The sequence below is a fragment of the Schistocerca piceifrons genome, chromosome 1, assembly GCF_021461385.2.
Source record: "Schistocerca piceifrons isolate TAMUIC-IGC-003096 chromosome 1, iqSchPice1.1, whole genome shotgun sequence".
Taxonomy (NCBI): domain Eukaryota; kingdom Metazoa; phylum Arthropoda; class Insecta; order Orthoptera; family Acrididae; genus Schistocerca; species Schistocerca piceifrons.
In genome coordinates, this window is record NC_060138.1 from 284,786,853 (window position 1) to 284,801,046 (window position 14,194).

At 42.0% G+C, this 14,194-nt stretch overlaps 2 protein-coding genes across 2 annotated transcripts in view; one reads left to right on the forward strand and one right to left on the reverse strand.

Annotated features, from left to right (window-relative positions):
* LOC124733083 (protein abrupt) overlaps positions 1-1,167 on the reverse strand; it is a 139,186-nt gene extending 138,019 nt beyond the window's left edge. Inside the window, exon 1 of the mRNA XM_047248523.1 lies at positions 725-1,167. The gene's annotated coding sequence lies outside the window, so the exon portion shown is untranslated. The remainder of the gene's footprint in view (positions 1-724) is intronic.
* A 565-nt stretch (positions 1,168-1,732) lies between these two features.
* Positions 1,733-14,194, forward strand: part of LOC124788551 (BRISC complex subunit FAM175B-like) — a 134,192-nt gene continuing 121,730 nt past the window's right edge. Inside the window, exons 1-2 of the mRNA XM_047255825.1 lie at positions 1,733-1,889; positions 2,018-2,108. Coding sequence (XP_047111781.1) covers positions 1,806-1,889; positions 2,018-2,108 — 175 coding nt within the window. The 5' untranslated portion in view covers positions 1,733-1,805. The remainder of the gene's footprint in view (positions 1,890-2,017; positions 2,109-14,194) is intronic.

Below are 14,194 nucleotides of genomic sequence, written 5' to 3' on the forward strand. Positions count from 1 at the left end.
TGTTTATTCCTAGGAAAAGTAACTGATTTTGAGAGTTGGACGTTTATTCTTCATTTTTTCTTTAGAGCTGTTAATTCCGACTGCAAGCTAACTAAATAAATGTGTCGAAGTATATGTGGGTTTGATTTCTGATCTACAAAAATAAACAAAGTATTAATGAACACCATCTGTCCTGGGCATGAAGTCAAATAAACATCAAATGGAACATAAACAATAAGTACAATATTTATTTTAGATCATTTTCAAAAGAATGCAATTAGTGCATATGGGCCTTTTAAGCTGTCCATCATAGTACAAGCCTATCACTTTTTTTAAATCTTTGATAGCCTTCTATGTTTCCCAACATGTTTTACAGGGTGGATGTGCTTGATGCAAGACAAATAGAAAGTGGACAAGCTGGAGACCCTTACCGAGTACTGTAAGCTCTCAAATGAAGAAATCAACCCTGGACTCAGGTGAAAATATCTGCAAAGTTACTGGAGATTGGAAATAATACTGTAGTCACATTTTACAAACGAAAAAAAAATACACTCAGTTGTCGTAACTACACATGTCACAACTGCCACAGCTGCATGATGACTGTCTCGGTTACAGCACAGCTGAAATAAGACAACTGAAACTTCATATAATGATCAGAAGTATCGTTGACACGACATTTAATTTCTTATCCAACATAAAAATGTGACTTATTATCGACCAGGAGAAATTTTACTAAGCCACTTACTATTAATTAACGTTCATTTTAATGGAAGTTGTGTATCATTACAACCCTCAGCGCTACTCTGGTGGAGAGATGAAAACAACTCGTCGCACACTCTATGCACTACCATTACCGAATCTGAAAAGTTCCATTTTTCCTGTCGTACGACTGTGTTACTTTTCCACGGCAATTTTACAAGCGGCATTATAATTACCGATTAGGTTCTAATTTACTGATGACCATGTACTGACACGAAAAATATTAATTTTGTATTTATACACAATACGAAAATCAGTCTGTATCGAACACCTTACTGAAAGCAGAGATTTGTAATACGTCACAATACAGAAAGCAGACAAATTTCCTGATTTTAACTCTTCGTGCTCTCACTGTTCCGTAGAAATCTATTCTTAACTACGGCAAACGTAGTTTTTCTCATACAAACTAGCACAAAATTATTAGCTTGAGTACAATGCATGAATTAAATTAAACCAGAACATCAAATGTAAACTATACTAGTCTCTTTGTTACAAACACACAATTTTAATGTGTCTATAATTACATTTGCTTTCTTTACTTCTCCCCCGTCCTCAGATCTGATAAAATCACTTCGCGATATACATTCAACTGTGTAATTGCGATAGCTCGACCAGAAAATCGATAGTCAACTCTTAAAAAAAAAAAAAAAAAAAAAAAAAAAAAAGAGGTCGCGTTCTTCTAGCCAGTAATTATTATCTAGATTTGTGCTGGCGACAATGTTACTGCTTTATTGTCACTATTTTTAGATTACGAAGCGATTTCTTATCAAAATGTAAGTGAGAGAGTAGCTCATAATGACCAAGTATTAATTATTTAAGTCCTGTTCAGTAATTAGGACACCTATTTTATAATAAATTTCAGTATTGTATAATGAGCAAATATTTCATCACATGTATTGTTTATTTTACGCGAACAGAATTTAATTGAGTTTTACAGGAAACCTGCCATCAACCTGTGATTTCATTCTAAGATATTATTGCGTATCGACTTCGATAGCGCATGTTTACAGTTTAGTAGTTGGTGTGTTTGAGTAGAAGGAAAGTTCTATATTTAAGTTAAAAGTGCAATGAGTACACAAGTGTGTGTGATGTTCAGTGGACCTGCACTGTCCTTTTTAATTTACGAGAATACAAATAGCATATGTGACCAGGTATTCCTAATTTCCATTTAAAGTAATCATGACGTTTGACATGTTACGTTGTAGTGTTGTGAAACTGTTAATTTGTGACATTCAGTGCGTTATTTTATAATTAAATTTCTATAACTATCTTCCTGCAGGAAGGATTTCTTGTTGGTGAAATAATTAATCATGTAAGGAACACTATCAGCGACGCGCAGATAAGCAATCAGCAAATGGAAACACTTATTAGTAAGTTACGTATAGTTATTTTGTTTATATTATCCCAACGGCCACTTTTTTTCAAATATCTATTTTGGGAAAGGATGTGAATGAGCAAATTGTGTATTCACGCAATGGACAGTAGTCTAATTCGTGCTGGGGAATTCCATTGTCACGGTTAGGACAGTTGCACAATGTTTCGAACAATCGAAAACTAATTTAACAAAAAGTATATAAACATTAGTGATCATATGAATAGCTCTTACCGTCGTTTAAAATCCGAAGGTTGCAAAGTGAGTTGCTAATCATCTGAACTTTGATGTGGGTGACAACAACACACTGAGTTCCCACTTATAAGGTAGAAATCCACATGCTGATGTGTCAGTAAATGTTACGGTTTTATTAGCTTATAATATTACATCTCACGGCTTCAGGGATGGGACACACAATTTTCACAGGTGGGACTCGTGGGAAGTTGAATCTGTTTTATAAACGAAAATTAATTTTTTTACATCAATATAGACGTCAATTGGTAGTCAACGTATTTAGACTTCACTTCCTGTAAATAAATTTGTAGAAAAGTTTTATTACCTGTACGAAACGTGAGATAAATTGCAGTACAATGTTAAAGTAAGTGTGTAAAAAGGACTGTGTGATACTACTCGTAGTCTTCGAGCAGTGGTGAAGGAAACATGAGAAAAACGTCGTAAAGAACATAGTGGTTATCTGTAGTAAGTATTATGTTACTAGTCAAGGCGAACGTCTTGTCGAATATTCTTCCTGATCCGCCCATGAATACCGGATTTATCTCACTTTTAAAAAAAATTGCTACTTAAACTGCCCACTTTCAAAAATGTCTGAAGTTGCGCGAAAACGCATAAAGTGTTCCTAGCAATATTTCCCGTATGAACTCTGGAGAATTGCCAGTAATTTATCGATCTTCTTGTCCACTCTTGAACACCTTCGCTGTCTCCCGTACAGATCCCATACATCTGTATTTCTGCAATCACAGTATACCTGTGTTTGGTTAATTTCCTTCTTGCAGTTTGAAACTCCATCAAAATGAATATTCCTAGCATGATCCTTTCCTCCGTTAGTACAACCGAAATGTACGGTACCGTTTGTGTGCTTTGGCTCATGATGTAAATGTGTAGTGTTTGAGGCAGGGTTGCTCGGTTTAGCTCTAAGCGTGGTGGATTTGAAATGCATCTTGTGGGAAGAGGCATCTTTTTAGTATGTTGTGGCGCTGTCTAGTGTATAATGCTGATATTTCGAACTTGATATGACAGAATGTTGTGGTATGGTCCCATTTAGGTACTAAAAATTATTTTGGATTTCTACAATTCACTGAGCTCTCCTCGCATCTTCAGAAGCGTGTATGACATTCTCTTGCACCGTGAGGCTTCCAACCCTTCAGACTTGCTTGTGATTAATGCCTGATGTCATCTTGTGGAATCTTCTCTCATTCTCTCAGGAGGGCCTCCAAGAGGCCGTGTATGGTCACTGAATACTGCTAGCAGGCCCTTCTCAGCTGGTATGCTTAATATGATTTAAAGCAGTTTGTCGAGTGGTCCAATAGCATGAGTCCCCCGCCTCATCAAATAACTCTTGCATAATTCTCGTTAACAAATGAACGTTTATCATCGTACCTTAGCATAAAGCTATCGCCAGGAAATGGTGCAAAGAGCATAATGGGAAGTGCGCTCATACGATCTTTTTTAGGGCGACCGGCAAGGAGTGTTTTCAATATTCTGGAAGACGAATGGCGACTTGTAAGAAGCCATAAAACAGTTCATTTCAATCCCATTAAAAACCTGCTTAATAGCGATTTTCAGATCGTTTTCCTGAAAGAAAAGCACCTGACATTTTTTTCCCCTTTTCCCGTGAGCTGGTGGTATGGGCCACTTGCATAACATGCCCCAAGAGGATTTCCTCCACGTACTGATGTGCTTATTGTAAGGCTTCAGTGTTGCACAACGACAAATCCGTCATACTGATGCCTGCGCACACAGTCAGAGAACCATTCATAAAAAGCATCCTGGATGAAAATGTGCAAGCTAATACATTTCCACAGGTCTTCTCCAGACTGCCATTCTACCCTCAGGTGATCGCAGGCCAAATCGCGACTCGTCCATGAACATTGCTTGCTCCCATTGTTGTAGTCTCCAGCAGTGATATTGTCACTCCTTCTACCTAGCGTCTTTCAGTCTTCCGACGGTTCTCTCGCTTCGTGTAGTCCTTCAATGGCGGTGGTGTGACTTGCGGAGAACTTGAAGATGTAAGGAATGCCGGTGTTGCTCTTTTATTGACTGATGCTTGTTTCTTTGAGTAGCCATCGGGTTGCCTGTACCTTCTCACGGTTTTAGAATCTTGGAAGCGATAGTTCTACAAATTTTTTTCAACGTAAAGCACGAACTCTACCACCAAATTAATAGTTTCTTCTTCTTTTTTTTCCCAGCATCATCATGGCATGTTTACCCCAGAAAGCTGATTACGAGAATCTTAGAAAGGCCCTAACAAACCGTTTGTGATTAAAAGGGAAACAATAAAAGATCAACTATTAATGCTACAATAGCGTTATTATTGCCTCACATCCATTCCCCCCCCCACCCCAGTTTGCATATAAATAATCGAGGCTTCGTTATGGGATAAACAAGAATGTTAGATACCACACGTTGGCTTTGGCTAATGATGCCATAGGAAGACCTAAAGAGTCTCTCAATTGCTGAATATTTGTTGTGCAGTAAAGAGCATTGCGCAATAATATTGACCTCAGAGAGCAGTATTGACGGTTTGTCCAATGTATTGAAGGAGGCTCCCGAGCTTGAAAAATATTGCTGGTCGCTCGGTATATTGTACAGTGTCAGAATGGTACAAGATGCTACACAAACACGATTTGAAAATGGTGAACAATTAGAAAATACACGTTGTCATGGCACGAAGATATAAACCTCAGAAACAGAATCGTGCAAATTCTGAGTAATAATTACTGATGCTACAAGGAAAACTACGAGAAAGCTCAGAGTTTGGCGAGATAAACTAAAATAACATCCGCAAATCACAATTGTATAAATTGTACAAATCGAAATAACACGATACAACATTTGTTTAAAAAAAATCACAGACCAACAATAACAGGTATAAAAAAGAATCACAAAGCCTGTACAGCTGAATGAAAAAGACCTAAAGGCCTACAAATAAATAAAACCAAAACAAAAAGCCAAAACGTGACAATAATGCACTTAGTGAAAAAACGTAAAAATTAACATCAGTTGACTTAAATACCTCAACTTAAAAGAACGATACCAATACTGAAAGGTGAAAGATTACATGGCATTAAGATAATAAGTAATCAAACTTACTATGTTTAAAATTTCTCATGAAAGACAGACTCGTGAACAGAAATAATACCAGAGGGTATTTTGAAATGTCAGCTCATTAACAAATACATCTCAGCACATCGTGGCTTAAAGGCAATGGGTGGTATCGAATGCTCAAGTTGGTGCGTGTATGTGTACTGTATCATGACCAAACATAATAAAATAATACAGTTTAAGAGATTGAAATAATAAAAACACAGATCAATCCTCACCTGAAATAACAGCCCCGAAAATTCAGAGGCCAGCTACTTGATGCCCACTTCCACCCTTTTCTTATCAAAATGATATTCGTTGACTTTAGTATCACCCTCGGCCACCCTACTGGTCCCTTATATTTATTGAGTTCATCACATCCCTCTCTACATACTGAAAGCAGTCACTGGCCATTCACAAGCACCAATTTCAAGCATGGCATATTTGACTCGTAAGAAAAATGATATGTCGTCATAACTGTAACAGAGAGACAGAGTCAATATCTTGAACCATATACTGTGCCAAATGAACCACCACGCTTTTCTCTCTGACATGCCCACATGTAGCTGTTGGAAGTATATTGATATAAAACCTTCATTCAACACGCATACATGATTTAATCCCACAAATGCTGGTATGACTGTTACAGTACTCTTCAGTGACTCCTAACTTTTGTATTAAAAAGAAAAAAAAATAATTGAAGTTGGCTCATTGTCCACTTCACTTCACAAAATGTGACTTAAATATCAATTTCAAATCCAATTCACAAAAAATATACCGCAAGATCACAAACAAAGAAAACAATGAAATGAGGGTATAAAACATATGGTAGGTATGATACACAACTACGCACACCAACAAGTTGTACATCACCCTGGCTGCGAAAGTTCAGGAACCTGTACCGAAAATTGGAATAGAGATCAACATAAACATCATTTCTGCCCTTTTTATTGCTCATGAAACCCACACATTGGGTGTTGTACCACCATCTACATCTACATTTATACTCCGCAAGCCACCCAACGATGTGTGGCGGAGGGCACTTTACGTGCCACTGTCATTAACTCCTAAACCGTGATTTATTTTCAAAGAATATTCTTAAGAATTTATTTTATTTGCTAGCGATTCATCAAGAACATTAACACATTTAATCACACTATGTTAGCATGGAAGTAGTTGCCAGGGAGTAACTGATGAAATCATAACCAAATTCCTTTTAACAAATGGGAATTTTATTCACTTTGATAGTGCCTAAAAGCATTTTTCTAAAAGAAACATTCAAAATTATAATCAGAAAGCAGCCTCTAAATATCAAAGTTACCATTTATTCAGAGGCAGAAAGAAACAAGTTTTGACTGTATGAGCTTTCGGGCAGAGAACCTTGCCGCATCCTTTTGACGTGGCCGTAGTTATGACCGGTCACAACAGCCTCTGAAAGACTACACTGGTGCAAATCTGCAACACACCAGATAACTTTAAACTAAGAGTTTTAACAATTTACGCAAGCACACAAACTGTGCACCCTCCCATAGCAGGGATGGAAATGATACAAAACACTAACAATTAAAATATTAACCCTGCCACCGAAGCTGCAACTTGATTTTTAACTTCTAAGAAAATTCTTACGGTGAAAGGTGGCAACTTTATATACTAAAATGATCATTTAAATAAAAGCCCATGAAATACAATCTTATATAAAATCCTACAAGGTTGGCCAAACAATAGTTAAGATGCTCAACAGTACACAGATACCGCCTCTCAAGATCATAGGCAATAATATCAAAATTTCCAAAGATCAAAACACATTTCAGGTATTAGGCCGTTACACTCCAAGTAATAAATTCGTTAACACACCAAATCTGACAAACATGACAGAGGCAGCTGCTAACATACGGTAGATTGATAGGAAGATTACCGAACAACCCGAACCGCAGGTTGGTCTTACCCGCCCCAAATCCACAAGGGAAAAACAGACCAACCAATTTATAAACAACCACCTTCCCGCGGGTGGGCAAACGGAGAAGAACGGTGGAACAACCCCAAAGCAAAACGGCTGGTGACCTCACCAAGAAAACAAGCAGAATTTAACAAGAGTAAATCAAACAACATATCACCAATTGCTTAACTTCTAATAAACTGCAATTTCTCGAGAGGACCTGGCGCAGCACCCCCAAATCGTTCTCCTGAACCGTCCGCTGCCAGCTGCTTCAACGGACGCAGGAAGTCGCGCCGATCTCCCGTCTCACGGAGTCGCAGCTTGCACCGGCCAGACTGATGTCGTGGGTTGACTCCTGTTACTCTCGTGTCGACCTCGAAGTCACTACCCCTTGCTATACGCCGCTGCTCACTGGACTCACGTGGCGATCTCACATGTGCCGACGCTCAAGACAGATAAGTCATCTTGTGTCTCAGTGCGCGACCGACCAACCGATCGATCCAACTGCCAATGACCATTGCCTGAGCAAACTTGAGCAGATTGGCGTCCTAATGCGCAGACTCAGATGCAGGAACTAAGCCCCGACTGGGCGACCACTCCCTGAGTTCTTACTGGTGAAGTGGAAATACTCTCATTTAGCCGGCTTTAAAGGTTGATCCAAACGACAGACATACTAGCACTCCGAACGACAGACACACTAACTGCCTAACAAATGCGGACGAGAGACAGACTAGCAAGCTGGGGACGAGAGACTGACCGACTGGTGAGCTCATAGTGCCCCTTAAATGCACGTGAACAGGCAACCTTTCCCACCAGAGGGAGACACCAAAGCTGCGATTGCCACAGTGGCGCCACCTCCAGAAACGGAGGGCAACTGCTTCACACTATGTGCTGCGGTGCGCTCTTCAAAACAGCAATTTTTACCACGGCTCACCTCCCTTTCCTGTTCCAATTGCATGGTTTGCAGGAAGAACGACTGTCAGAAGGCCTCTGTGAGCGCTCGAATATCTCTAATTTTACATTCGTGATCGCCTCGGGAGGTATAAGTAGGGGGAAGCAATATATTCGATACCTCATCCAGAAACGCACCCTCTCGAAACTTGGACAGCAAGCTACACCGCGATGCAGAGTGCCTCTCTTGCAGAGTCTGCCACTTGAGTTTGCTAAACATCTCCATAACGCTATCACGCTTACCAAATAACCCTGTGACAAAATGCGCCACTCTTCTTTGGGTCTTCTCTATCTCCTCTTGTCAACCCGACCTGGTACGGATCCCACACTTATGTTGTCGACAGAGTGTTTTGTAAGCCACCTCCTTTGTTGATGGACTACATTTTCTAAGGACTCTCCCAATGAATCTTAACCTGGCACCCACCTTACCAACAATTAATTTTATATGATCATTCCACTTCAAATCGTTCCGTACACATACTCCCAGATATTTTACAGAAGTAACTGCTACCACTGTTTGTTCTGCTATCATATAGTCATACAATAAAGGGTCCTTCTTTCTATTTATTTGCCGTACATTACATTTATCTATGTTAAGGGTCAGTTGCCACTCCCTGCACCAAGTGCCTATCCGCTGCAGATCTTCCTGCATTTTGCTGCAATTTTCTAATGCTACAACTTCTCTGTATACTACAGCATCATCTGCGAAAAGCTGCATGGGACTTCTGACACTATCTACTAGATCATTTATATATATTGTGAAAAGCAATGGCCCCATAACACTCCCCTGTGGCACGCCAGAGGTTACTTTAATGTCTGTAGATGTCTCTCCATTGATAACAACATGCTGTGTTCTGTTTGCTAAAAACTCTTCAATCCAGCCACACAGCTGGTCTGATATCCCGTAGGCTCTTACTTTGTTTATTAGGCGACAGTGCGGAACTGTATCGAATGCCTTCCGAAAGTCAAGGAAAATGGCATCTACCTGTGAGCCTGTATCTAATATTTTCTTGGTCTCATGAACAAGTGATTTGGGTCTCACATGATCGCTATTTCCGGAATCCATATTGATTCATACAAAGTAGATTCTGGGTTTCCAGAAATGGCATGATACGCGAGCAAAATACATGTTCTAAAATTCTACAACAGATTGAAGAGATATAGGCCTATAGTTTTGCGCATCTGCTCGATGACCCTTCTTGAAAACTGGAACTACATGTGCTCTTTTCCAATCATTTGGAACCTTCCATTCCTCTAGATACTTGCGGTACACGGCTGTCAGAAGGAGGGCAAGTTTTTTCGCGTACTCTGTGTAGAATCGAATTGGTGTGCCGTCAGGTCCAGTGGACTTTCGTCTGTTGGATGATTCCAGTTGCTTTTCTATTCCTTGGACATTTATTTCGATGTCAGCCAATTTTTCGTTCATGCGAGGATTTAGAGAAGGAACTGCAGTGCGGTCTTCCTCTGTGAAACAGCTTTGGAAAAAGGTGTTTAGTATTTCAGCTTTATGCGTGTGATCCTCTGTTTCAGTGCCATTATCATCCCAGAGTGTCTGGATATGCTGTTTCGATCCACTTACTGATTTAACGTAAGACAGCACTTCCTAGGATGTTCTGTCTGGTTGGTACATAGAATTTTACTTTAGAATTCACTGAACACTTCACGCATAGCCCTCCTTACGCTAACTTTGACATCGTTTAGCTTCTGTTTGTCTGAGAGGTTTTTGTTGCGTTTAAACTTGGAGTGAAGCTCTCTTTGCTTTCGCAGTAGTTTCCTAACTTTGTTGTTGAACCACGGCGGGTTTTTCCCGTCCCTCACAATTTTACTCAGCACGTACCTGTCTAAAACGCATTTTACGATTGCCTTGAACTTTTTCCATAAGTAGTCAACATCGTCAGTGTCGGAACAGAAATTTCCCTCAGGGGTCCACAACTCTTTTGTGGATATGTGCGTGGCGAGCACGGGTGCCCGAACTGGTGCAATTCTCCTTCCTGTCCGGGCTGCCCTACCCCCCTTCCCCATCCCTCCTCATCCCCAATCTCCCCCCCCTCACCTCCCCTTCACACTCCCTCTTCTTGGGAGTAATGTATCGAGCCTTGGTCTGTAGACGGACGTTTGAAAACTCCAGGATCCTGTTTCCTTTGTTTTTCTCCATCCTCACACTTTCTTCCTCTATTGGTCTTTCCCTACGTTCACTCTTCTCCTTGCTTTCATGCCCTTACTTCTCTCTCTGCCTCATTCTCCTTGCCCTATTCTCCTTGTCTTCTTTTCCACGTCTTATTCTCTGCTTCGGCATTTGAAATTCTTTCTTGTATCCCTCTCTCTCTTTCTTCTTTCCTTCCTGTGCATGTCTGAAAGCCATCACACGCGTAGCCGGTGACGGGGTAATGTGTAATTCCCCACCCTGGGTAGACAAGTAAGGCACGCACGTACCCCCTGATAAAGGCCAGGCCCAGGGAGGGGTGATTGCCTGAGCTGTTACCTTCCGAACGTGCCGATTGGTCCCTCCATCAGTTTCTCGGGAAGTGTGACTTGAGGTGTGAACAATCACCTAATGCGGGAGTGCCCTCTGTGAGGGCCACCACAAGGAAGGAGCGCGCCATCGGAGACGCTGGCAGTAATGAGGGATTCATCCGCAATGGATTTCTCTTTTTCTTTTTCTCCCCTGTCTTCTGCCCAAAAAAGAAAGCTAGATGAAACTCCTGTTCCGAAAATTCTACCACCAGCACCGAAGTTTCTTGTTGTCACAAGATCTGACGGTCACGATTTCTCAACAGTCAGCCCTTTTGTCATTCAGAAGGGTGTAGATGCGATTGCAGGACCAGTGAAATCTTGTACTTGGTTGCGCAACAGTACCTTGCTGTTGGAGACAGAGAGCGCCCTCCAGGCCCAAAAATTACTTCAAGCCACTCTCTTGCACACATTTCCTGTATGGGTGGAGGCCCACCGCACCTTGAATTCGTCGCGTGGTGTGGTGTGCTCCCTGCCGCCGTTGGATAAGCAGCTGCCAGCAGCAAGTCGTATAATCTTAGCTTACTTACTTGTTACATAGTTTAATTCTTAATTTCTTTGCGTGTTTTTGGGTACTTGCATTGTTTAATTCATAAATCTCGGGCATATTGTAGTATTTGAGAGTTATAGCATCGCGCTTTAGTGTTTACTTCGTAGATTCTAACTTAAATTGCGTGTGAGTTTCGTATAGGAGGTGTAATTTCGAGTTTAAGTTACTGTAATCGTAAATTCAGGCAGATTGTAGCGCTGTCATTAGGCATTTGTAAAGCTTAGTTCATACATTCTTTGCGTGTTTCCCTTGCGTTATCTAGGCAGGCACGGACGCGTGTTTCAGTAACTGTTGTTCAACATCGATTAGAATGGACAGGGACTGTGATTGCTGTGTTCGGATGAGGGCTGAGTTGGCATCCCTTCTCTCACAGCTGCAAGCGGCGCTGACTTCGGTCACGCAGCTTGAGGCTGTTGCCAATGGGCACCACTGTGGGGAGCCAGACTTGGGTATCATGGGGATGTCAACCTCATCCCGTCTGTTCCCAGATTGGTCTGCCGCTATGGTTGCCCCGGTTGCTACCCGCAGTGGGGCTGAGCTCTCGCCTGTGGTTGATTGGGAGGTCGTTCCAAGGCGTGGCAGGCAGCGAAAGACATCCCTGGAAGCTGATCAGAAAGCCTCCCTGGTGCGTCTGACAAACAGGTTTCAGGCACTGTCTCTGGCTGAGCCAGATGCAGCTACCTGCCCTCTTTCAGAGGATCATTCTCAGCCTTCAAGGTCCGGGCAATCACAGAGGGTGGGCTTATTGGTAGTTGGGAGCTCCAATGTTAGGTGCGTAATGGGGCCCCTTAGGGATATGGCAGCTAGGAGGGGAAGAAATCCAGTGTGCACTCCGTGTGCATTCCAAGTAGAGTCATTCCTGATGTAGAAAGGGTCCTTCCGGATGCCATGAAGAGCACAGGGTGCAGCAAGCTGCAGGTGGTGGCACATGTCGGCACTAATGATGTGTGTTATTTTGGATCTGAGGAAATTCTCTCTGGATTCCAGTGGCTATCTGATTTGGTGAAGGCTGCCGGTCTTGCTTACGAGATGAAGGCAGAGCGCACCATCTGCAGCATCGTTGACAGAACCGACTGCGGACCTTTGGTGCAGAGCCGGGTGGCGGGTCTGAAACAGGGGCTCAGACGGTTTTGCGACCGTGTTGGCTGCGCCATAGGGTGGTGGGGTTTCGGGTTCCGCTGAATAGGTCAGGAGTTCACTACACTCAGCTGGCGGCTAGACGGGTAGCGGAGGCTGTGTGACGTGGACTGGGCGGTTTTTTAGGTTAGAAGGCCTCGGGAAAGTATGGGGTGGGCTGCAATCTCAAAGGGTGCATGGCAAATATAGGATGTGCTTGGATCAAGGAACAGTCGGAATTGTAGTTGTAAATTGTTGTAGTTGTGCTGAGAAAGTCCCTGAGCTACAAGTGCTAATAGAAAGCACAGAAGCTGAAATCGTTCTAGGTACAGAAAGCTGGCTAAAGCCTGAAATAAGTTCTGCAGAAATTTTTGCGAAGTCTCAAATGGAGTTCAGGAAAGATAGATTAGGCAGAATTGGTGGTGGAGTGTTTGTGTCTGTCAGTAGTGGTTTATCTTGTAGTGAAGTCGAAGTAGATACTCCGTACGAATTGGTATGGGTGGAGGTTATACTTAACAGCCGAACTAAGTTAATAATTGGGCCCTTCTACCGACCCCCCAGACTCCGATGATACAGTTGATGCAACGAGGGACGGAGGTGGACAGTCACCCTCATGGGCGTCCCTGCCACAGGTAACGCATTTAGCCGCACTTGAACAAGACTGTCGTGTATGGTTAAACCGCTGAACAGTTCAGAGAAAATTTGAGTCTCGTAACAAATAAATACTCCACTCATACGGTTATAGTTGGTGGGGACTTCAACCTTCCCTCGATATGTTGGCAAAAATACTTGTTCAGAACTGGTGGTAGGCAGAAAACATCTTCCGAGATTGTCCTAAATGCTTTTTCCGAAAAGTATTTCGAGCAGTTAGTCCACGAACCCACACGAATTGTAAATGGTTGCGAAAACGCACTTTACCTCTTAGCCACAAACAATCCAGAGCTAATAGACAGCATCATGACTGATACAGGGATTAGTGATCACAAGGTCGTTGTAGCTAGGCTCAATACCGTTTCTTCCAAATCCATCAGAAACAAACGCAAAATAATTTTATTTAAAAAAGCGGATAAAGTGTCACTAGAAGCCTTCCTAAGAGACAATCTCCATTCCTTCCGAACTAACTATGCAAATGTAGACGAGATGTGGCTCAAATTCAAAGATATAGTAGCAACAGCAATTGAGAGATTCATACCTCATAAATAGGTAAGAGATGGAACTGATCCCCCATGGTACACAAAACAGGTCCGAACGCTGTTGCAGAGGCAACGGAGAAAGCATGTGAAGTTCAGAAGAACGTGAAATTCCGAAGATTGGCTAAAATTTACAGACGCGCGAAATTTGGCACGGGCTTCAATGCGAGATGCCTTTAATAGGTTCCACAACGAAACATTGTCTCGAAATTTGGTAGAAAATCCAAAGAAATTCTGGTCGTATGTAAAGTACACAAGCGGCTAGACGCAGTCAATACCTTCACTGTGCAGTGCCGATGGTACTGTTATCGACTACTGTGCCGCTAAAGCGGAGTTATTGAACGCAGTTTTCCAAAATTCCTTCACCAGGGAAGACAAATGGAATATTCCAGAATTTGGAACACGAACAGCTGCTAACATGAGTTTCGTAGAAGTAGATACCTTAGGGGTTGCGAAGCAACTCAAATCGCGTGATACGGGCAAGTCTTCAGGTCCATATTGTATACCGA